Source organism: Ovis aries, chromosome 23 (genome assembly GCF_016772045.2).
Source record: "Ovis aries strain OAR_USU_Benz2616 breed Rambouillet chromosome 23, ARS-UI_Ramb_v3.0, whole genome shotgun sequence".
NCBI lineage: Eukaryota > Metazoa > Chordata > Mammalia > Artiodactyla > Bovidae > Ovis > Ovis aries.
The window spans coordinates 43564575-43587378 of NC_056076.1; the positions used below are offsets into that span (position 1 = coordinate 43564575).

The following is a 22804-nucleotide window of genomic DNA, read 5'->3' on the forward strand; positions in this document are numbered from 1 at the left end:
CGCCACCCCCGCCCGCAGCCCCTCCCGCGCGCCGCCCCGGCAGGCAGTGGGACGGGCACCTAAGGACCCCGCGACCGGGGCCTCGAAGGACCCCAGGAGTCGCCCGCACTTCCGGCCGCCGGCTCCTTGTGCCGCCGGCGAAACCATGTTCGTACCCTCCGGGGACTCGGTCCCCGACCTCGCGGGGTGCACCCTCCTAATGGTGAGTCGGGGCAGGGGTCTGGCGTCAGAGCGGCCCCCGGACGCGCGCGAGTCTGTGGGGCCGGGTCCTGGTGGCTGTGAGCGAAATGTGCGGGGACGTGACCTTGCGCTCCGTTGGTGCCGTGTGGGCCACTCGCTGTACCTTCTTGGAAAATCTTTTCTCCGCGAGCTCTGTATCGCGCTTAAGCTGGGGAGTGATTGTCGTTAGTCAGGAAACTGCAGACGGGCTGGTAAAGACTTGGCGACAGCACGCGATTCTATCGCGGTTCATTCATTGCTTCAGTGAGCGTTGTGTTGTGTCAGTGTGTAACGGTAAAACCAGGTTCTGTGTCTCAAGGAGTTCGCAGTCTAGTTGGGAACACACGTAAATAAATAAAGTTAGAACGTTGAAAGGGGTACAGAAAGACCCGGGGATTTATTGGGAAGGGGAGGGATACAAAGATCTGTTAAGAAAAGCTTCGTATGTGGAATTAAAAAAAACACATAGAACAGATTGGATGAAAGGGGTCAAAAGTACAAACTTTTAGTCAAAAATAAGTCCTGGAATGTAATTTGCAACGTAGTAACTATAGTTAACACTGTGTTGTATGTTTGAAAGTAACAGAGTAGATCTTAAAATTCTCATCACAAGAAAAAATAATTTTTTGACTGAGTGGTGATGATCGTTAAGTAGACCTGTTGAGGTAATCATATTGCAATGTGTACAGACGTTCAATCACAATGTTGTGCACCTGAAACTAACATATATGTATCCGTTTTTAAAAGGACGATGGTAATAGAAAAGTCACTTTTCGACAGTTTTCATAATGAAAGCAAGAAATGTCAGTGGGGACTTCCCTCCTGGTCCAGTAACTAGTACTCTGCGCTTCCACTACAAGGGGCATGGGTTTGATCCCTTGTCGAGGAACTAAGGTCCTGCTTGTGGTGCGGCTCAGAGCAAAAAAAAAGTATCAGTGAATGATAGAAGCAGCTTTGATAGTGTACTGAGGAAGAAAATTTGACTTCATTTCAAAGTGTCTCTCTGAAAAATATTCGTTAATCACAAAAGGGAAAAAGTATTTTTGCAGGAGATACCTGGCAGAAAGAAAACGTCATAGAGAAAATAGTGTCCACAGGTTACTAGCAGTACCCTTGATGGTGAAGAGGGAAGCCATATTGGATTGAAGAAATGGGAGATGATGTGGAGATCTGTATGTTTGTGCTTTTGTTCCTGAATTCAGAGATAAAGTTCCTGCTTGTGTCTTAGTGGACAGACTGTAAGGAATTTGGGCTCTGGAGGGACACTGAGAAGTGACAGCGAGTTTTTCAGAAGGAAAGATTTTAGAGGGTGTGAATATGCTGATGGGAGAATCCAGTAGTGAGGAAGAAACGAACGATACCGGAGAGTGAGGGTCTAACCAAAGTAGCAAAAAAGGGAAAGGGAATTAAAGGAGGTAACCAGGGGATTGGTACGGGAGGGCCCAAAGTGGGAGGCTGCTCTGAAGGACCCATAGAGGCCAAAAACGAGCAGTTGCTAGAAGAGTGCAGAGGAGGAGGTATAGTGAAGAGAAACTTTGGAGACAGGATCAATGAAAATTAGTCCTGTCCTGCTGTGGCTGCTGAGGGGAAGGGAAGCAGGTCCCTGGTTTAGGTAACTGGGTGAGTAATTGTTGCTGTTTTCTGAAGTGCAAAGTAGGGAGCAGGTTGGGCAGATGCTTTGTTTTGTACCTGCTGGTTTTAACATAACTGTGTGGAGATAGCCATTAGGCTTTGGAGTTCAGGTGAGTGTTTGGGGTGTAGGTAGAGATGTGGTAGTTGGCTATTTGAAGTCATGAAAGAGAGAGTATGTGTGTGAGAGAGAGAGAAAGAGAGTGAGCGAGTGTGTGTGTGTGTGTGTGTGTGTGTGTGTGCGCAGCATGAAAAGAAGCTCCCTCCAATCTTTAGGCACTAACGAACCAAATGGAAAGAAGACCCACGAACTCTGTTGTTCATACCTCACAGCCTCCGCACCTGCTTTACCACTGCCTGACCTCATCATATCCCAAGTCTTGGTGTGACTGTCTCCCTTACCTTTCAGGGCTGTAGTTACTTGGCCACCTGAAGTGACTGTTTCCTTGACCACCCCTTTTGAACTTGCAGTCACCCATAAACACACACACCCTTACTGACTTAAATGTTTTCTATAGTACTTACTGCTATGTATTTTACTATCTATTTTGTTTGCCCCAGCAAACCACCCCCTCACTAGATGGAACTCCACAAGGGCAGGAACTCTGATCCATTTGTTTACTGCATCCTCAGTGCCCAGAACAGGGGTTGACACATAGCAGGTATTCAGTAAGTATGCAGTCAGTAGTCTCCAGGTGGAGCTAATGAAAAGCTCAGAACCCAGGTGTGATGCACCTGAGCATTGGCGTCCAGTACGTCCACTGTGACTGTCGTCTTCTGTCTAAACTTCTTAAAGTGCTGCTGATTTGGATAACTTAATGAACTTTTTTTTTTTTTACTGTTTCAGCCAGCAGTATCTGTTGGAAATGTTGGCCAGCTTGCAATAGATCTGATTATTTCCACACTGAATATGCATAAGATCGGTTACTTCTATACTGACTGTCTTGTGCCAATGGTTGGAAACAATCCATATGCAACTGCAGAAGAGAATTCAGCGGAGCTCAGTATAAATGCTGAAGGTGTGTTATATCCTTCCACAAGGCAGATTTGTGTCAAGTCACAGCCAGACTCTCCCTGGGTGTCCGTTGGTACCTGGAGTGGCTCTTTAGAATCCACAGCGGTGCCCTCCTCTCCTGCACACACCCTGGATTACAGCCCCCTCAAGAGATGTGCTTGTATTTGTACCCTTGGATAGAATGATTTTTAACATGGGGTTTCCCCCTCTTATCCTCAGTTTTACTTTCTGTCCTCCTGGCACGTGTAAGCATTGCTAACACTGGGCTCAGGCCTATGTGTTTAATGTGCAGCGCCCCATGCAGGCTGAAGTCATCTGTCACACAGTGGTAGCATTCATCGTAATGCACACTGACCCGGCTCAGAGAGGCAAGTCACTTGACTGCAGGAGGCCTAGGCCCTTCCCACGCCACCCATCTCCACAGTTCCCTGCTGTGCTGTCAGTTGGGGTTAGTCAGGGCTCGCAGCGTACAGACCAACCACTGTGTTCCTCTGGCCTCTGTATTTTCTGAAACTGGACTTAGTCTTAAAGCCTTGATTATTTAGAAGCTAAATATTTTTGACCAGAATACGTGACAGGTGATGTTATATCACATGAGCAAGGTGCTAGGAAACAGGATCTTACCAACAAAACAAGATGTGCATGAAGCTCTGGTGGAAAGCAGGAGTGCTGCTGCTGCTGCAGAAGTGAGGCGTCATGGACGTCATCTCAGCCTGCCCACTTCCCTGGTTCCTGAGCTTCCAGCTCTAGCCTACTTTGTCCCAAACACGCCTGGTGGTCAGCACCCTTGCTGATGGATGCTGCATGGTCCCAGTCACCCCACACACACCAGTGCAGTGAGATGATCCCAACAGACCTATAGAATGGGAAAGACATGACCCACCAGACACAGTGCCTGAGTCTCGGGTTGTCTGTGATGTTTACAGTGACTGAAAGCTTAACCCTGGCACAGAGGCCTAATCACATGTTCTCGGAGACTCTGTATTTTGTTCTCGGGTCATTTCAGGGCTTCTCATTCTTGGAGGTAAACTTGGGCAGGGCCTCCTAAGCATCAGTAAAGTGGGCCCCTTGTAGACTCTGGTGAATGCTGTGGATCCTCCTCACAGGATAAATTCACAAATATTGACTCACAGAGTTCTTACGTGTTACTTCAGGTCTTTCTGAATCTCCTGAAGAAAATAAATATAGCTTCTGTGTTTTATCACACAGCTAACATTCGCCTGCATTTTACTCTTCCTTCTAACCCCAATGAGTGTGACTATTCTTTAGAGAAAAGAGGGAACAATATCAGAAACCAAACCTTGAAAATGGGGTCATTTGTTATAAGGATAGAAATTTCCAGGGGAATCCTCTAGGTTTACAATCAAAGAAGAAAAATAATTTCTGATAATTTTCTCATAGTTAAATTTCAGCAATGAATCTATTCCATAGAATAAAGCCCATGGGTGAATTCTGAGGTACTTTTAAAATGTTTTAGCTAAATGATGTAGTGCATATGTTCTGTGTTTTAATTGGCAAAAATCTTTAGGGACTTCGCTGGTGGTCCAGTGGTAAAGAATCCGCCTTCCAATTCAGGGAACACAGATTTCAATCCCTGTTTGGGGAGCTTGAGATCCCACAAGCAGCGGGGCATTTAGACCTGTGTGTTGTAACTAAGACCGGATGCAGCCAAATAAATATATTTTAAAAATATTTAGATACAGAATTTTTCCTAGTTCAGTTTTGTTATTAATTGCTCATGTATGACTCCTTAATTTTAACTATCATATGGTTTCATTCTCTTATACTTGCAGTATATGCATTGCCTTCAAAGAAACTAGTGGCTCTTCAGTTAAGATCCATTTTTATTAAGGTTAGTATATTGCTTTTGTCTTAAGTTTATTAAAGTATAGTATAATGAGAAAATACTGAGTCATTATTAAGATTCAAAAATCATTTCTTTCTTTATACAGTTAAGCAGTCTGAGTTTATAGAGAAATACTCATAAGATTTCAGAGTTGTCACTATTATTTCCTGAATATATTGAAAGGAATTGGGACATATAGCTTGGGTCCTATATATTCCCGATTCAGGTACCATGGGTGAAAAAATTTAAGCATATGAATATTACAGGTTTATTCTATTTGCATTACATTTCAAACCTGTGGCACCTGCATTAAAATGACGTGTGTCTGAAAATACACTCTTGAATCCAGCTTCTCTCCCCTTCTGCTGTCACCACTTTGGTCCAGCCCATGTCCTCTCTCATGTCCCTGATTCTGCTTCTGCACCACCCGCCCCACAGGCTCTTCCACCCCAGGTCCTGGAAACCTCAGTCAGATCCTCTCGTAGCTTCCTGTCTCCAAGCAAGTTCATAGCCCTCACCACTGTCTGGCAGGAATGTGTCCACACTGACCTGGCAGCCACTAGACACCTGGAGCTATTTAAATTTTGTTTCATCCATTGAAAGTAGAGTGAAAGGTCCACATCCCAGGTCAATCACCTGTTCACCTCTTGCCACACCTGGTTGATCCTCTGTGTGCGCGTGCAGTTTCCTTCTGCCAAATAGTCCAAAGCAGGTGTGTGCCAGCATCACGTAACACACGTCTACAGGAAGGAGAGCCTCTTTCACAACTACAGTACACCACACACCTGGGAGATGAGCATCAGCAAATACTCAGACTTCCCCAGCTGCTCCCCACACACCCATCAGTTCTGCATCCAGGCGAAGTTCGAGTATTGCCTCAGCTGTCACACCTTTTTAGCTGGTATTCAGCATGGAGCTGACTTCCTCCTGTGATTCACAACACTGACTGTGCTGAGGGACCTAGACAGGCATTCTGCCTTCTGGCTTACCTAACTGTTGCCCCTGATCAGATTTGGGGCAGAAATTTATCGTCATTGTCCCTCATCTTTCACCTTCAGTGCAAGGACAATAAGTGGATCTCAAACTAACTATAAGTTTAGCATATGTAAACTGTTAATAGTATCATCACAAAGACTGATGAAATACTACGTAGACTACTCTTCTAACAATCTGAGATCTAACTTTGTATTTTCATTGTACTCTTTCCATGGTATACAAAGTATAAATCAAAGTCATTCTGTGAAAAACTGCTTTCCTGGGTGAAAAGCAGCGGCTGCGCCAAAGTGGTGGTTCTTTCTAGCAGCCACTCGTATCACCGTAATGACCTCCAGCTGCGCAGGTAGGTCTGTGTCTCTGAACAAGTATATTTGTTAAGATGTGTACAGTTATTAGAATGATTGCTTTACTAAAAGGTTAAAACAAAATTTTAACGCCATCCTTTCCTTTTCTCCCTGGAATTTAGAAAGAAGGAGGTGAAGATTGTGGGGAGATAGGGGAAGTGGCGTTGGGGGCCCTTAGTGTTCCCAGGGCTGCAGCACTGGGGTCTAGGGTAGCAATGGGGTGCTTCTGGGGCTGCACTCTGCTTTGTGTGTCTCTGGGACTATGCTCTGCTGTGTGTGTCATGAGCCCACGGCACCTCAGGGCTAAGCTGATGGAGAGAAAGGAGAAAGAGTACCTGAAGTTTATCAATTGATTGTCTTTCAAAGACTGGATCACTGTTTCTATTTATTTCCATGTATTCAACCATTTGTATCTGCAGAACTCCAGCTGCCTTTAAGTACAATTTCCAGGCATGTCAGATTGAATTCTTAAATAGAAGATAAAGTATTCAAGAGTTAGAAATCCATACTATTTATTGCATTGTCATTTGCACACCTGTAAAATCATGAAATATCTGCGAAGAGTAGCCTCTCAAAACTAGTTAATTTCTGAGGCCCTTGTAAGAGGCCTCGTTGGGGCGTGGCTGTGGGGTCTTCATGCTGGCCTTGCCTTTGGTTGTTTTCCTGTCCCCAGCACAGTCTCCTAAGTATGTGAGTAGCAAGTCAGAGCAATCACTTTACGTTACTCTTCCATAAACTGTCAGAACTTGCATTTTGCCTTCTGCAACAAAATATATGGAAAACAAGATAATTTTTGTTGAAAGAACTCTTATTTGTCTTAATATTCATATTTGTGAGTGTTTAGTTAATGATATGATTGTTTCTTTCCAGTACCCCCTTCAGGTACATTCTTACCCCTTCCATGCAAAAAAGTGTTCAGAATAAAATACAGAGCCTCAACTGGGAAGAAATGGAAAAAACCCCATGCATTCCTGAAATAGACGATTCTGAGTTTTGTGTCCGTGTTCCTGGAGGAGGGATCACAAAGCTGCTTTATGATGAAGGGTGAGTGTGTCTGCCTGTGTCTTTGCTCGCCACATGATTTGAAAATGAAATCAGGATACCTGGGAGTGTTTGGATTACTTGCTGGAACTCTGAAAATGCCCTCATTAAATAGGTGCTGTGTTACTTTCAAGGGAAAGACTGAAATGTGGTTATAGAATTGGTTCCTGAGAAGCCATATTTAATGCTTTATTGTGTGTAGCACGCTAGGGGTCCTAACACTTATACTCTGCAGCCTCTATAGTCAGTTCTTTATGTGGTGGTGGTGGTGAGATGTACATAACATTAAATAAACCATTTTTAAGTGTACAATTAAGAGGCATTAGGTACATTCACAGTGTTGGGTACCCATCAGCACCATCCACCTTCAGGATTTTGATTCTAAATAGATCTTCACTCATTAAGTAATAACTCCTTTCTTATACCTGAAAGTGTATTTCTTATTAGAACCATCATTTCCTCCAACGTTTCTTTTGCCTAGTCTGTGTCCCGTCTTTCCTCTCTGGCTTACACCCACAGTATATTATTTCACCTCCTCTCACACCACAGCCCTGAAGCCCCGGCTACCTAGTCACTCCCACCTGCTCTGCAGACCACCCGCTTTGAACTGTTCTCTTGCTCTGTTCAGGCCCCGTCACCTGTGCCTACACTGGTGTCGGGTCATAGACTGTGGAGCTGAAATAACAGGAATGTGTTTGCTCACAGTTCAGGGGGCTGAACCGAGTTCGGGGGCTGAACCGAGTTCAGGCGCTGACACGGGTGGAGAGGAGGCGGCACAGAACCAGAGGGGCGGCAGCCATGGAAGAGGACCTGTGGGCTGCCTGAGCCTCTCAGCCCTGAGCACACAGTGCAGGGTGAAACCATGAGGCCAGAGAGCAGTCCCTGGGCAGCTTTGTGACTTTGGTCACAAAGTTAGAGGCACTAGAGAAAGTGCTGAGAGAAACACACTCTTTCCAAATGGAACATTTGGAAAATACAGAACCGTACAAGCAATACTTTAAAGTACTCACCTATGTCAACCAAAAGTAACTACCATGACTAGATTTTTGGTCTGCTTTCTTCCCATCGTCTTTAAAATAGTTGAAGTAAATACTTGCATCTTCAGGATACTGCAGCTGTAGAGTTTATGCTGTTTAAAGATATTTCTCACAAAACTGATGTTCTTTTGGTTTTCTCACACAAATCTTGCTGTGAGGCAGGAAGGTGCATGTGCCCAGGGTGAGTGTTACATGGCTCCCAATTCTGTCTCCACACGTAGAAGGTGTGGCATCTCCTCGCATATAATCTGGCTGATCATCTCTGTAGGAACACAGGCACAGTGGAACTGCCATTGGGAAGCAAAAAGAATACCTGATTGTTCTTTTCACTTGTTGCAGCTGTTCTAAAGAAATCCCAATCGCGATTCTGCTGAAGTTCGTTTCAGAAGGAGACAACATCCCAGATGCTCTGGGTCTGGTTGAATATCTTAATGAATGGCTTCAGATAATCAAACCACATGTAAGTTTTACTAAAGCTTAAGCCTGATTGTTCTGGTTAGGTATTCATACACTTGCATTTTTACACACTGTGTAAGTAGACCAAATAAGTGAAAGTTTATGTTAAATATAGACATCTTTATATAAATTTACATTGAACTTTTGAAAAGAAAGCAGCTAACCATTAAGACTGATTAAAAAAAAAAAGGAAGATCTTAAGTATTTCATTGTACTTCTTAGTGTTGCATTAATTATAGCAACTTGTTTATAAGGATAAACAAGTCCTCTTTAGAATTCAGGATTGTTTTTCTTTTTTAAGTAAAACGTACAGTTATGGGAGCAATACTCTAGCTATTGGACATGCATTATAATTAAAATACATTCCCTATTACAAAATAAGAGCATTATACCAGGGAAATCAATTAGCCTTTAGGCATAACAGAAGTAAACGAAGCCTGCTTTATATAGCAGGTGACTGTCTTTTTAATTCATGCCTTTTCACTGAACAAACGGATGCAAATCATGCAGCACTGATTTTTTTTTAACCCCTATTTCTTTTGAATTTGATTTTGTTCCGTGGACTCCATTCACAGTCATTCTGTCATATCTTTATGATTTTGAATTTGAAGGAATTTATCTTCAGCTGATATAAAGACAGAAATTTATTACTTTGTTTTTTCCTTACAATAGAAGCTAGAAGTGTCAAAACCAAAAGGAACAAACTGTAGTATGTGTTAAAGGGAGAGGGAGCAGTAAAGCTGAAGGACTCAGATACTCTGTTCTTCACTTGCAGTGTGAGGACCCCACAGCATCTTCCCTGCCCTGGAAAATGCCGAGTTCCTGGAGGTTACTCTTCGGCAGTGGTCTTCCCCCTGCGCTCTTCTGATCTGTTTCAGTTTTATACCTTACTTCCCAAGACGCTTATTACCAACACAACTGGTAAACAACTGTATAAAAAGAATGTATTAGGAAATCGTTACTTTCCACAGAAAAATCTCCAGGAAAAATGGATTAACACAAGGTTGTTTTTACCATGTTTTCCATCATCTACAACAAATATAAATTTTGTGCAATAAATTGTTTTCTAAGTAATTTTGTCTAAAATGTGTTCTTTTATGTGTTTTGACTCAGACTTCTATATTAGTTTCCTATGTCTGCTGTAACAAATTACCATAAACTGGGTAACTTAAGACAAAATAAGTCAATTATCTTAAAATTGTGGACATCAGAAGTCCAGAATAGGTCTCCCTGGGCCAGTCATGGTGCTGGGACGACTGCGTTTCCTCCGGAGGGTCTTGGAGAGAATCGTTTCCTAGCCCTTTCAGGCTCCTAGAAGTTGCTGTGTTCTTTGGCTCATGGCTTCTTCCTCCATCCAGAATAATTGCCCCATCTCAAAGAATTTTAGTATGAAAGAAAAGGTTTTCATTTTTGCATGCCTAATACCAGTCCCTTTTTACCTGCTATTTTGTCACATTACCTCTGTGCCTTGGCTTTCTAATCTGTAAAGCAAGGGCTTATGATGCTAAGGGGCACACCCTACTCCATGTTGTTTAGTCACTCAGTTGTGTCTGACTCTTTTGCAACCCTATGGACTGTATAGCCTGCCAGGTTCCTCTGTCCATGGGGTTTCCCAGGTAAGAATACTGGAGTGGGTTGCCATTTCCTGCCATCCAAGGGATCTTCCCAACCCAGGGATCAAACCCAAGTCTCCAAGGTTACTGCATTGCAGGCGGATTCTTTACTGCTGAGCCACCAGGAAAGCCCCCACCCTACTCCACAGCATTCAGTAAATGATTTATTTCTGATAAATTACTCTGGGTTCTATAGTCTGATATGTTCCCTTTTTGGAAACTACTATAGGTTAGGGTAGGGAAAGGATATTCCACACAAGTGATAACCGAAAAAGAGCAGGGGCGGCTACACTATTATCAGACAAAACAGACTTTTAAGTCAAAAACTCAACTAGAGAGAAGGACATTTTATAAGATAAAAGGGTCAATGCACAAGATATAACAATTATTAATATATAGGCTCCTAACATCAGAGCACCCAAATATATAAAGCAAACCTTGGCAAAACTGAAGAGAGAAATAGACCATGACACATTCAATAACCCGTTTTCAGTAATGGGTAGAACAACCAGATACAAGACTAGTAAGCAAACAGGACTTGAAAACACTAGACCGATTGGATCTAACACATGCAGAACACCACACAACAGCACAGAACACACGTTCTCAAGTGTACATGGAACGTTCATGATAGATCACGTGTTAGGCCACAAAAAAGAAAGTTAACAAACCACACTGAAATCATACCAAGTATCTTTTCTGACTAATATGGAATGAAACTATTAAATCAGTAGCTATAAAATTTTTTTTAAAAAAAGGAGATTCACAAATAAGAGCAAATTGACACATTTTTGAACAACCAGTAAGTCAAAGAATACTCCCAAGTGAAACTAGTAAATATCTTCATACAAGTGAAAAGGAAAGCACAATATACACACATTTGTGGGATACAGTAGTAAGAAGTTTACAACAGTAAACGACATTAGAAGAAATTTCTCAAATCAACAATCTCACTTTATACTTTAGGGAAGAACTTTAACCCAAAGTTAGAAGAAAGAAGGAGACAACAAACATTAGAGAAGAAGAATAGAAAAAAGGCAATGAAAGTAAGAGTTGGTTTTTTTGAAAAGACCAACAAAACTGATAAATCCTTAGCTAGATTAAGAAAGAAAAAGAAATCAGAAATGAAAAATAGATTACAACTGATGGACTTTCTTAGTGGTGGAGTGGTTAAGAACCTGCCAAGGCAGAGGACACGGGTTTGATCCCTGGTCTGGGAAGATTCCATGTGCCATCGAGCACGTAAGTCCATGCGCCACAAGTACTAAAGCCCAAATGCTCCAGAGTCCTCGAGCCACAATTACTGAGCCTGCACACCCATGCTCCCCAACAAGAAGCCTCCGCAATGAGAAGCCCGCACACAACTAGCAAGTAGCCCCCATTCACCACAACTAGAGAAAGCCTGTGTGCAGCAACGAAGACTTAGTGCTGTCAAAAAGAATATATAAAAAAATAAAATGAGTTTTTAAAAAATTGTTTTTAAACCTGTAAAACAACAAGTTTTGGTGAAGAAAGTGGAATCCTTTTGCAGTTTGCAGCAAAGTAAAATGGTGCAGCCACTATGGAAAATAGTATGGAGGTTTCTAAGTATATTAAAAGTAGAACTACCATTTGATCTAGCAATCCTACTTCTTGGCACTAAAAGAATTAAAAACAGGATCTCAAAGAGATGTTTGTATACCCATGTTCATTGCAGCATTACTCACAATAGCCAAGATGTGGAAGCAACCTCAGTCAGTTCAGTTCAGTCGCTCAGTCGTGTCCGACTCCTTGCAACCCCATGAATTGCAGCACCCCAGGCCTCCCTGTCCATCACCAACTCCCGGAGCTTAATCAAACTCATGTCCATCGAGTCGGTGATGCCATCCAGCCATCTCATCCTCTGTCGTCCCCTTCTCCTCTTGCCCACAATCCCTCCCAGCATCAGGGTCTTTTCCAATGAGTCAACTCTACATGAACTGGCCAGAGTGCTGGAGTTTCAGCTTCAGCATCAGTCCTTCCAACGAACACCCAGGACTGATCTCCTTTAGGATGGACTGGTTGGATCTCCTTGCAGTCCAAGGAACTCTCAAGAGTCTTCTCCAACACCACAGTTCAAAAGCATCAATTCTTTGGCACTCAGCTTTCTTCAGAGTCCAACTCTCACATCCATACATGACCACTGGAAAAACCATAGCCTTGACTAGACGGACCTTTGTTGGCAAAATAATGTCTCTGCTTCTGAATATGCTATCTAGGTTGGTCATAACTCCTTCCAAGGAGTAACAGTCTTTTAATTTCATGGCTGCAATCACCATCTACAGCGATTTTGGAGCCCCCCAAAATAAAGTCTGACACTGTTTCCACTGTTTCTCCATCTATTTCCCATGAAGTGATGGGACCAGATGCCATGATCTTCGTTTTCTGAATGTTGAGCTTTAAGCCAACTTTTTCACTCTCCTCTTTCACTTTTATCAAGAAGCTTTTTAGTTCCTCTTCACTTTCTGCCATAAGGGTGGTGTCATCTGCATATCTGAGATTATTGGTATTTCTCCCAGCAATCTTGATTCCAGCTTGTGCTTCTTCCAGCCCAGTGTTTCTCATGGTGTGCTCTGCACATAAGTTAAATAAGCAGGGTGACAATATACAGCCTTGACATACTCCTTTTCCTATTTGGAAGCAACGTAGATGCCCACAGATAGATGAATGTATAAAGAAAATGTCTCTCCATACAATGGGATATTATTCAGCCATAAAAAAGGAGTCTTGTCATACACTATAATATGGACAAACCTTGAGGACATGATGCTAAGTGAAATAAGTCTGTCATAAAAAGAAAAATACTGCATGATTCCACTTATACGAAGTATCTAAAGTAATCAGACTCAGAAACAGAAAGAAGACAAAGGTTGTTGGGGTGTGGGAAGGAGTAATAGGGAGTTGTTCTGGGGGTACTGAGTGATTGATAAAAGCCCCCCTCCCACTTGCTTCCAGGGTCTTAAGTCAGACCTACAATGTTCATCCATGCATTAACATGAACACATATTCCTGACATTGAAAACAGGAGAGAATAAGTGGCTGTGGATTCACAGAAATCCTCCAGAGGTTTGGGTTTCCCCACACCAAGTGCTGGCATTTGAGAATCTTTATTTCAGCTCACAGGCCAAGGGGCCCAGCTCTTACATGTGTTATACTACTAATAAGGGAAGACTGTTGACTATTCTTCACTACAACTATTGTTTACTATTTTTTTATTGCAATTAACATACTGGTTTAGCTACACTTTGCACAAAACATACTTTTGCCCAATGTGAGAAGGACGTTTAGATCATGTCTATGGTAAAATGCTTTGAGTTCTAAACAACCACAGGATGGAAGCACACAATCCACAAATAACTTCCTACATATGATTTCTTGAGTTATTTCAGTTATACACTTGGTATATTATCAGCATCTAATTTTCATATTTTCCAATATACATTTCTTACAGAATAAGCTCTTACCTAAGTAATAGAAACAAAAACTGAGTAGGTTAACAATAATAATCGAAGCAAGATCCTTTTCACTGAACAAAACACTTTTTCTACCTAACTTTACCAGGCTTTTAAAACTTTTTATTGCTAAGCAGAATATTTTTCCTAATTGTAAATTCAATGCAAGCATATTATAAAATATTAGGTAATACAAAAGAGCATAAGGAAAAATAAATATCATCCAAAATCTTTGCAGCCAAAATAAAAAACAGCCTTCTAGTGTGATTCAACCCAAATATTTTTTCATTATGTATATAAATGTATCAATATTTTAAGTGACATTATATTGACGTAGAATGTTGTATCGTTTTTAAAAATTATTTACTTGTGAAAGTGATGAATATACTTTCACTGTAAAAAAATTTGAACAGGATTTCCCTGGAGGAACAGTGAATAAGAATCCACCTGCCAAAGCAGAGGACAAGGGTTCAATCCCTACTCCAGGAAGATTCCACATAGAATGGAGCAACTAGGCCTCTATGCCACAACTATTGAGCCTGCACACCCAAGAGTCCACACACTGTAACTACTGAAGCCCCTTCGGCTATAACCTGTGCTTTGCCAGAGAAGCCCATGCACTGCAACAGAGAGAAGCCCCTGCTGGCCGAAACTAGGGAATGCCCACGTGCAGCAACGAAAACCCAATGCAACCAAAAAATTCAAATAACACAAATGTGAAGTCCTCTGTCAGCTTCTTCCTGCCATGCCCACCCCACACCGCCCCACAGAGACCATTTCCACCATGTCGCACGCCCTCAGACCTTCCTGTGCAATCCCGTGATGCAAGAATTCAGCGTGTATAGCTTTCTATTAAAACATCCAGTAGAGGGAACTGTTTCTCTTTTAATATGTAAGTTATATTACTTTTTTCTTTGTAAAATCAATGTGTCTTTAAGAAAAAATCTGTGTCTAGAATGTGATTTACACAATGCATAATGTATAAGAATTTATAAACATCTTTACTTCTACTGACTAGTTTCTAACTGAAATAAAAATTTAAATCTTATTTTCTTTCAATTTTCTTGTTGGTTTGCTTATTTCATTTTCTTTGACCTTGAAATTACATAGTTTTTAAAGGCTATTGCTTTGGCCCTGAATCAAGGCCAGCAGTTTGCTGAAGCTGTTGGTTTCAAACAGGAGCCTAAAGAAGTCTCTTTCTATGGTCTGTTGGCCATTTCGGATCTTGGAAATGTAATGGTCAATTCATTAGAAAGAAACATCTCAGTCATTGGTGATAGGTGCTAATACTTATTTGTAGTTGATTAATACTAGGATTCCAAAATTTAGAGATCCCTGGTTTAACTTTTTCATTAAATTATAATGTTAAGTCCAGTTACTATAAAAGAAAATTGTTGTGTATCCGAGAACAGTGGGATGATTCTGAACTGTGAGCCGTCTTTGAATATTATCCTTTTGTGTGGTCAGGGCCATGGCTTGTATATTTTAGTTTTCATTCAAACAGGAAACTTAACATTTATAATTCGGTTGTAAAATTTTTTGAGTTGTGTCTTAGGTTGTGAAAGTGCATCTACATTATGAACATTGAGAAAAGTAACTTTCATAGTTAATGCGCTTTTAAAATATAATCTTTATTATATGAAAAAAAAAATAAAGGCTATTGCTATTGAGTACACTTATGGGGAAAAAACCCTTACTGCTGCTAGAAATATAATTTTTTTAAGAGGAAGATAAATCATATAAAACAACACAAGAAGTGAAAACATGTATTTCATCTGGCAGTAATTCCATTTAAACTTGTAAACAGATTAGTATTATTGAATAGAGACTATTTACTTTCACATACTCTGAAAATACTTTTTCTTCCCCAAGATAGGAAATTCTATAATGAGTATTTCAGCCATATTTTGTGAGTGGCATATATATTTTAATTTCACAGCAGTTCTCAACAAAGAGCTGACTGGACTTGCCAACTTGGTCACCGCACTATGCTGATGTGGAGCTTCTACGCTTAAGACTGCGGTCGATTTGGACAATAACTAAGAGGTTAAGAGAAAAAAAAAGGGCTACAAAATATTATCACAGAGTCTCAATCTGGGGGCTGGAAAAATGTGGGGTACCCAAAATGTCAGCAGCAGCTATATATGGGTGATTTTTTACTTTATTCTGTTGTTTCAACTATAAAAAGTCTAAGTTTTCTACAGTTAACACAGACTCATTTTGAAATGGGCTTCCCAGGTGACAACTGCAATGGTAAAGAATCCGCCTGTCATGCAGGAGACGCAAGGATGGGGGGACACATGTGCACCCATGGCTGATTCATGCCGATGAATGGAAAAAACCACCATAATACTATAAAGTAATTATCCTCCAATTAAAATAAATTTTAAAAAAAGAGAGAGAGACTTGCGTTTGATCTTTCTGGGTCGGGAAGATCTCCTGGAGGATGAAATGGCAACTCACTCCAGTATTCTTGCCTGGAAAATCCCATGGACAGAGGAGCCTGGCAGGCTACAGTCCATGGGGTTGCAGAGAGTCAGACACAACTGAGCGACTAAGCACAGCACAGCACAGCACAATTACAATTTAGGGGACGGTTCTGGACTTGATGTAGTTGCTCAGGAACAAGTTGTAACATAACCACAAATTTTCTTACTACCCTTGGTAAAATGAACACCTACTACAAGTCAGGCACGGTTTTAGCACTGCAGATCCCTGTCCTGTTGAGAGCTAACATTCAGGATGAACAGGGCAGGGGGGCACAACGGGAAAAGGAGGTTGGTCGGGGTCCAATCACCAGTCAGCTCGGTGTTCACATCCCTGCCCTGCTCTCAGGCTAAACATCTCAGGTGCCTCCCTAAGTGCTTCACCAGGCCTCTGTCTGCTCCCAGCCCACCTCCCACTTCTGCTGGATGGCCCAAGTCCACGCAGACTCACTGACTGACTACCACACCCAGACACAGAGCCAGGCCCATACTGTCTGACTCAAGGGTACACCCACCACTCAGAGCTTTGCAAAGGCTCTGAGCACTGTGTTGTGGTCCCTGGTGTTTGCTGGCCGCTATCCACATTCAGGCCCTGAACTGAGAGCCTCACTGTGATACTGCTGAACCACCTACAGGGTGGGCATCACCTCAGGACTTAACTCTGCTGCTTTCTGGGTGTGTGACAGGCCCCAGAATAGCACCTGCTATTGAATGAATGAAGCATAAAACACCAGGGAGAGACATGCACACAGCTGAACCATCCTAGACCTTGACCCTCTCTTAGAGGAGTGAACAGAAGGGTGGAGATGGTCCTGTCATCCTCTCAGCCAAACACTGGCTTTCAATTGTTCGGAAAACTGGTTTGACATTAAAACAGCATATTTTCCAGCCACTCATACTTTCTATTATTTCTCCCTGGAACTACACTGTGAAGGATTTTTGGTTGTTTGCCTATGAAACTAAATCACGGCCTGTCTGGGAGATAAGTAATTAGAATCCCATTCAGTCAGCTCTCTGCCATGGCTGTCACATCCAGCTGACTCTGGGTACTGTGCCCGGGAACAGCCAAGGCCACACAGTATCTCAGAATGTGGTCACAACAAATCACAACCGAGAAGTGCTTTTTCAAGAGGCAGGAAACGTCAGCAGGCCTTTAACGACACTTCCTCCTGGAACTGCTTTTTGCTTACCGTGTCCTCGAGGGACACAGAGGACAGACATTGCAAAAGGTGTGTGGCAGAGTCTGCACCTGTTCTGGGCCCGGACCCACCCGAGGCCAACGTGGCAATGACGACACCTGCTGGAAACTGTGCTGGACTTGAACCTGAGTGAATATAATTAAAGAGCCAATTGACGAGGCTTTAAAAAAGGTTAAACCCGTCCATTTGAAAGCTCCGAGGAGCCAAGTGGACGAAGAATCTTGTCAGCCGCCGTGGTCCAGAGAGGGAAGACCAAGAACCAGGTAAAAGGAGGACGTGAGACCCTCAGCAGGCCTTACAGGCAAAGACCATGGTGGCCTCAGAGGCTCCATCTCCACACTGGAGTGTGTCTTCCTCCTCCCCGGACCTCTGAGTCCATCACTTGCTGATCCCGACCTGCTGTCGCCTTCTCCAGGGGTGCTGGGGGTGGATTTTGGGGTAAACTGAAGCTCTGGGGGGTCCACAGGCCTTGCTCTTCACGCTGCCAGCTGAAGGCCGAGCCCTGAGTGTCTGGCTGTGCCCACGAAAGCCTCCTGGTCCGGCCTCCACTCTGGACACCCTGGGCTGGCCTCAGGCCAAGGCCTCTCTCCCTGAGCTCCTCTGGGGTGCCCCCTCCTCCCGTGGGGAGATGGATCTGCGGAGGCAGGAAGGGCAGCCTGGCCTCGGGCCGATGGGCCTGGGGGCCAAGAGCCTTCAGTCACCAGTGATGACCAACACTGCGCGGAGCCCCCACCCCGCCATCTCTCGTGTTTGGTCCATGTGAAGGACGCCTGGTGTCATCCACGAACAAGCTGGGGGAGAGTTTGCAGACAGTGGTTGCCAGGCTACACCCACTTGCCTTGTGCTCCAGGAGGCGGGAAAGCTAGGAGGGGAATTCTAGGAGAGTGACCGACCCCCAGACTCGACAGCGACCCCATGTGGTGGACTGCATTTTGGCTCTGGACTGTGAGTGCATGACTGCAGAGAAGAGATCAGAATGACTTCAGAAATAAAAGAAAACTTTGAGTCACTAACAGTAACAGGGTGATAAGGGTGAAAGAGGAGAGTGAAAAAGCTGGCTTAAAACTCAACATTCAAAAAGCTAACATCATGACATCCGGTCCCATCATTTCATAGCAAGTAAACCGGGAAAAAGTGGACATAGCAGATTTTAATTCCTCAGGCTCCAAAATCACTCTGGACGGTGACTGCAGCCATGAAATTAAAAGATGCTTGCTCCTTGGAAGGAAAACTATGACAAACCTACACAAAGTATTAAAAAGCAGAGATATCACTTTGCCAACAAAGGTCCATTTTGTCACAGCTATGGTTTTTCCAGTAGTCAGGTTATGGGTGTGAGAGTTGGACCATAAAGAAGGTTGAGCACCAAAGAATTGATGCTTTCAAATTATGGTGCGGGAGAAGACTCCTAAGAGTCCCTTGGATAGCAAGGAGATCAAACTAGTCAATCCTAAAGGAAATCAGCCATGAATATTCATTGGAAGGGCTGATGCTGAAGCTGAAGTTCCAACACTTTGGCCTCCTGATGCAAAGAGCCAACTCATTGGAAAAGACACTGATGCTTGGAAAGACTGAGGGCAAGAGGAGAAGCAGACAACAGAGATGGTTGGATTGCATCACTAACTCAACGGACATGAGTTTGAGCAAAGTCAGGGAGATGGTGAAGGACAGGGAAGTCTGGTGTGCTGCAGTCCATGGAGCTGCAAAATGTCAGACACAACTTAGCAACTGAACAAGAGAGTCCCCATACACCCCACACTGTTTCTCTAATAACATATTACATTAGGCTAGTAGATACATTTGTCACAATTAATGAACCAATATTAAAACATTCTTATTACATCAAGTTCACACTGTTCATTTTCCTTTATTTTCACCCAATGTCCTTTTTCTGTTCCAGGATCTCATCCAGGACACACTATTTTTAGTCACCAGGTGTCCCTGGGCTCCTCAGGCCTCTGACAATTTCTCAGACATCCCTTGTTTTTGATGACTTCACAGTTTTGAGGAGGGCAGGTTTGGTATAACCTCAGCTGGGATTTCTCTTGACATTTTCCTCTTGAGCAGACTGGGCTTATGTGTTCTGGGACAAGGACCACAGAAGTAAGTCGCCTTCTCACCATACGGTGCCAAGACTGCATACCACCAACACAGCTTATCACTGCTGACACTGACCTTGATCATCCGGCTGATGCCTAGTGCATTTTTTATTACAATATAAGTAACACACCGTTTAGGTAACTGGCTTCCCAGATGGCGGTTGTGGTAAAGGACCCACCTGCCAATGCAGGAGACATAAGAGATGCAGGTTCAATCCCTGGGTTGGGAAGATCCCTGTAGACAGGCATGGCAACCTACTCCAATATTCTCGCCTGGAGAATCCCATGGACAGAGCAGCCTGGTGGGCTATAGTCCATGGGGTTGCAAGGAGCTGGACACAACTGAGGCAAATTAGCACACAGGCATGCATGTAGGTAATAGGAATGCTGAAATCAGTGACTATTTAAGAGCTGAGCATCTCAGCTGTATCCTCTTAATCACCCCTCTTAATGGCTCTCTGAACAATTAGGTACTATTACTCCTATTTCACAGATGAATAAATAGGAAGAACTTTTCAACAACACATACACACACACACACACATAATTGTGCTATATAAAACTAACCATCTTCATCTGCTTGGTTCTGTGACATGAAGTATAATTCATGCTGTCATGCAACCACCACCATCTCCAGAACTTTTCATCTTCCCAACATTATACATGCTTTACCCTTGATGAACATCACCAGTCTTTCGGTCTTTCAAAGATTCAAATGGTTCCACTTTGTCAGGCCCACCTTTAACATTCCTGCAGCCAAATGTGACCAGCTTTTTCCTCTGGGTGGAGAGTAATTAATACTGGTGCTTCCAACTTGTCTTCATCTTTCCTTTTTGTTGTTCTTTACTGAGATATACTTGGATTTCCCTGGTGGCTCAGATGGTAAAGCATCTGCCTACAATGCAGGAGACCCGGTTTGATCCCTGGGTCAGGAAGATCCCCTGGAGAAGGAAATGGCAACCCAGTCCAGTACTCTTGCCTGGAGAATCCCATGGATGGAGGAGCCTGGTGGGCTACAGTCCATGGGGTCACAAAGATATACTTGACAAAATGATAAGATATTAAAGTGTATGCTGTGATTATCTGATTATGTATTAGCTCCCCAGTAGTGCTAAAGGCAAAGTATCTGCCTGCCAACGCAGGAGACAGAAGAGATATGGGTTCAATGCCTGGGATGGGAAGATCCCCTGAAGGAGGAAATAGCAACCCCCTCCAGTAGTCCTGCCTAGACAACTTCATGGACAGGGGAGCCTGATGGGCTACAGTCCATGGGGTTGAAAAAGAGCTGGACACGACTGAGGGACTGAGCACAAAGTGTACACTGTGATTATCTGATATGTATGTGTGCTGAGGTCTTTACTTCCTATTGCTCTGAAGCGAGTGCATGCTGGATGCCAGCCCCAAGGCCGGGCTTGGCTGCCCACTGTGACATGGTGCCACCACCCTCCTCTGAGGCAGAGAACACATTTCCCAGGACCTTCTTCCCTGGGGAGTTCTGGTTTAGAGGCTGCAAAAGAGAAACATGCACCAAGCTCTGCTGTCTCAGCTTCCTTCCTGTGCACCAGACGGTCAGAAGTCCCGGGCCACATGCTGTCATGTCTCCTTGGTTTCCTGACTCTCTGCCCACATCCCATCCGGTGGAGGGGTTTTCATGTCCATGCCATTTGTGGGATGCTACAGCATGTCAGACAGGCTGAAAATATTAGGAAAAGCCCCATCCAAGGAGCCACCAGTTACATTACATTCTTGACTTAATGAAGACAAACGTTTATCACAAGCAGGTGACCACACAAGACAGTGGTTGATAAAGCTTATTTCAGAGCAGCTTCCCTGGGCCTCCAGACATCTCAGAGGGATGGAGACCATGGGGTGGGGTCTCACCAGACCTGGGAAATTTGATCCTTGCCTTGACTCGGCCCTTTCCAAACCAGGGCTCACATGGACAGTCTGTGAGAATATATGCTGGCAATCAACACCCTGCACTTTAACCCAACACCTTCAAATGTTGGACTCTTTTGTGTCTCAGAGCCAAGCTTCCGGTAAGGCCACATCCTTATCCAAGGAGTGCAGCAGAGCAAGGACCCCAAGTTGCTGTACGATGTCTCTGCTTTCCCAAAGCCGTTTCTTCACATCTAAGCAGGTCCCTGTTCATTTCCACCATAGTGTTCACCACTAGCCTTAACCGCATGCTTGTTTCCTTATTTACATGTGTATTGTTGACCTTCCCACAAGACTGCAGTAGACCAAACCATGGTCTTCTTGTCACTGAGCCTGGATAGTACAGCATCTAGCACATAAGTATTCAATAAACATTCACCTAACAGATGAATGAGTAAGGGAGATTCCACTAATTCCAAATGTTCCAGCTGCAACTTGGGTGCCTATGAAGGAAGACAGGGAGTCATACCTAAAGCACGAGCAAGAAGATAAAAAACAAACAAGCAGGACATCAAACTAAAAAACTTCTGCATAGCCAAAAAGAAAAAAAAATCAACAAAGTAAGAAGATGATCTACTGAATAGGAGAATATATTTGTAAGTCATGTACCTGATAAAGGGCTAGTCTCCAAAATATACAACTCAGCAGCAAAAGAACAAATCCAATGAAAGGGTAAAGGACTTAACATAAACAGACATTCTCTAAGAGGACATACAGATGGCCAACAGGTATACGGAATAATGTTCAACATCACTAGTCATCAGGGAAATACAAATTGAAGCCATAATGCGATACCACCAATACCTGTCAGGGTTGTTATTAAAAAGACAAGTGATGGTGAGGATGAGGTGAAATTGGAGCCCTCATGTACTGCTGGGGAATGCACAATGGAACAGCTGCAGCAGCAAACAGCACAGAGGTTCCTCAAGAAATTAAAAATATGACCACCACACAATGCAGCAATCCAACTTCTGGGTATCAATCCAACAGAGCTGAAATCAGGATCTTCTAGACATATGAGCACTCCCACGTTCACTGGAGCACTATCTGTAACAGCCGATATATAGCTACAACCACTGACAGATGAATGAATTTAAAAAGCGTGGTCCATCCATACAACGAAGTAAATACTGCTCAGCCTTAAAAACCATAAATGAGCCTTGAGAGAATTATGCTAAGTGAAACAACCTAGTCACAGAAAGCCAAGTAGTAGATTTTCCTCCTACATAGAAGTATCTAAAATAGTCTAATCATAGAGTCAAACACTGGAATGGTGGTTGCCAGGGACTGGCGGTTGGGAGGGATAGGGAGATTAATTTCAACAGGTCTGAAGTTCCAGGAGGAGGAGGAGTCAGGCAGGAGGACTGAGAAAACCCAGAGAGAAGTCCTACTGACTCTAAGGAGAAGCTTCAAAGG

The 22804-nt window shown here is 43.3% G+C and overlaps 1 protein-coding gene and 1 non-coding gene across 2 annotated transcripts; both read left to right on the top strand.

The window, feature by feature from the left end:
* Positions 1–123: 123 nt before the first annotated feature.
* On the top strand, positions 124–9657 carry PSMG2 (proteasome assembly chaperone 2). The gene is made up of 7 exons (XM_015103684.4): positions 124–202; positions 2696–2867; positions 4657–4715; positions 5930–6048; positions 6920–7093; positions 8467–8587; positions 9359–9657. Exons 1-7 carry the CDS (start codon positions 146–148, stop codon positions 9449–9451), a joined length of 795 nt encoding a protein of 264 aa, XP_014959170.2. The 5' UTR covers positions 124–145; the 3' UTR covers positions 9452–9657.
* A 5137-nt stretch (positions 9658–14794) lies between these two features.
* Positions 14795–14930, top strand: LOC114110525 (small nucleolar RNA SNORA2/SNORA34 family). The gene has a single exon (XR_003586776.1). It is a non-coding gene; the product is annotated as a small nucleolar RNA SNORA2/SNORA34 family (small nucleolar RNA).
* The last annotated feature ends 7874 nt before the right edge of the window (positions 14931–22804 follow it).

Bases quoted from the DNA above. Each gene is read 5' to 3' on its own strand.
- PSMG2 (XM_015103684.4), top strand. From the start codon at position 146: ATGTTCGTACCCTCCGGGGACTCGGTCCCCGACCTCGCGGGGTGCACC. The intron at 6,049-6,919 runs GTAGGTCTGTGT...GTTTCTTTCCAG, and splicing joins AATGACCTCCAGCTGCGCAG to TACCCCCTTCAGGTACATTC. The intron at 8,588-9,358 runs GTAAGTTTTACT...CTTCACTTGCAG, and splicing joins TTCAGATAATCAAACCACAT to TGTGAGGACCCCACAGCATC.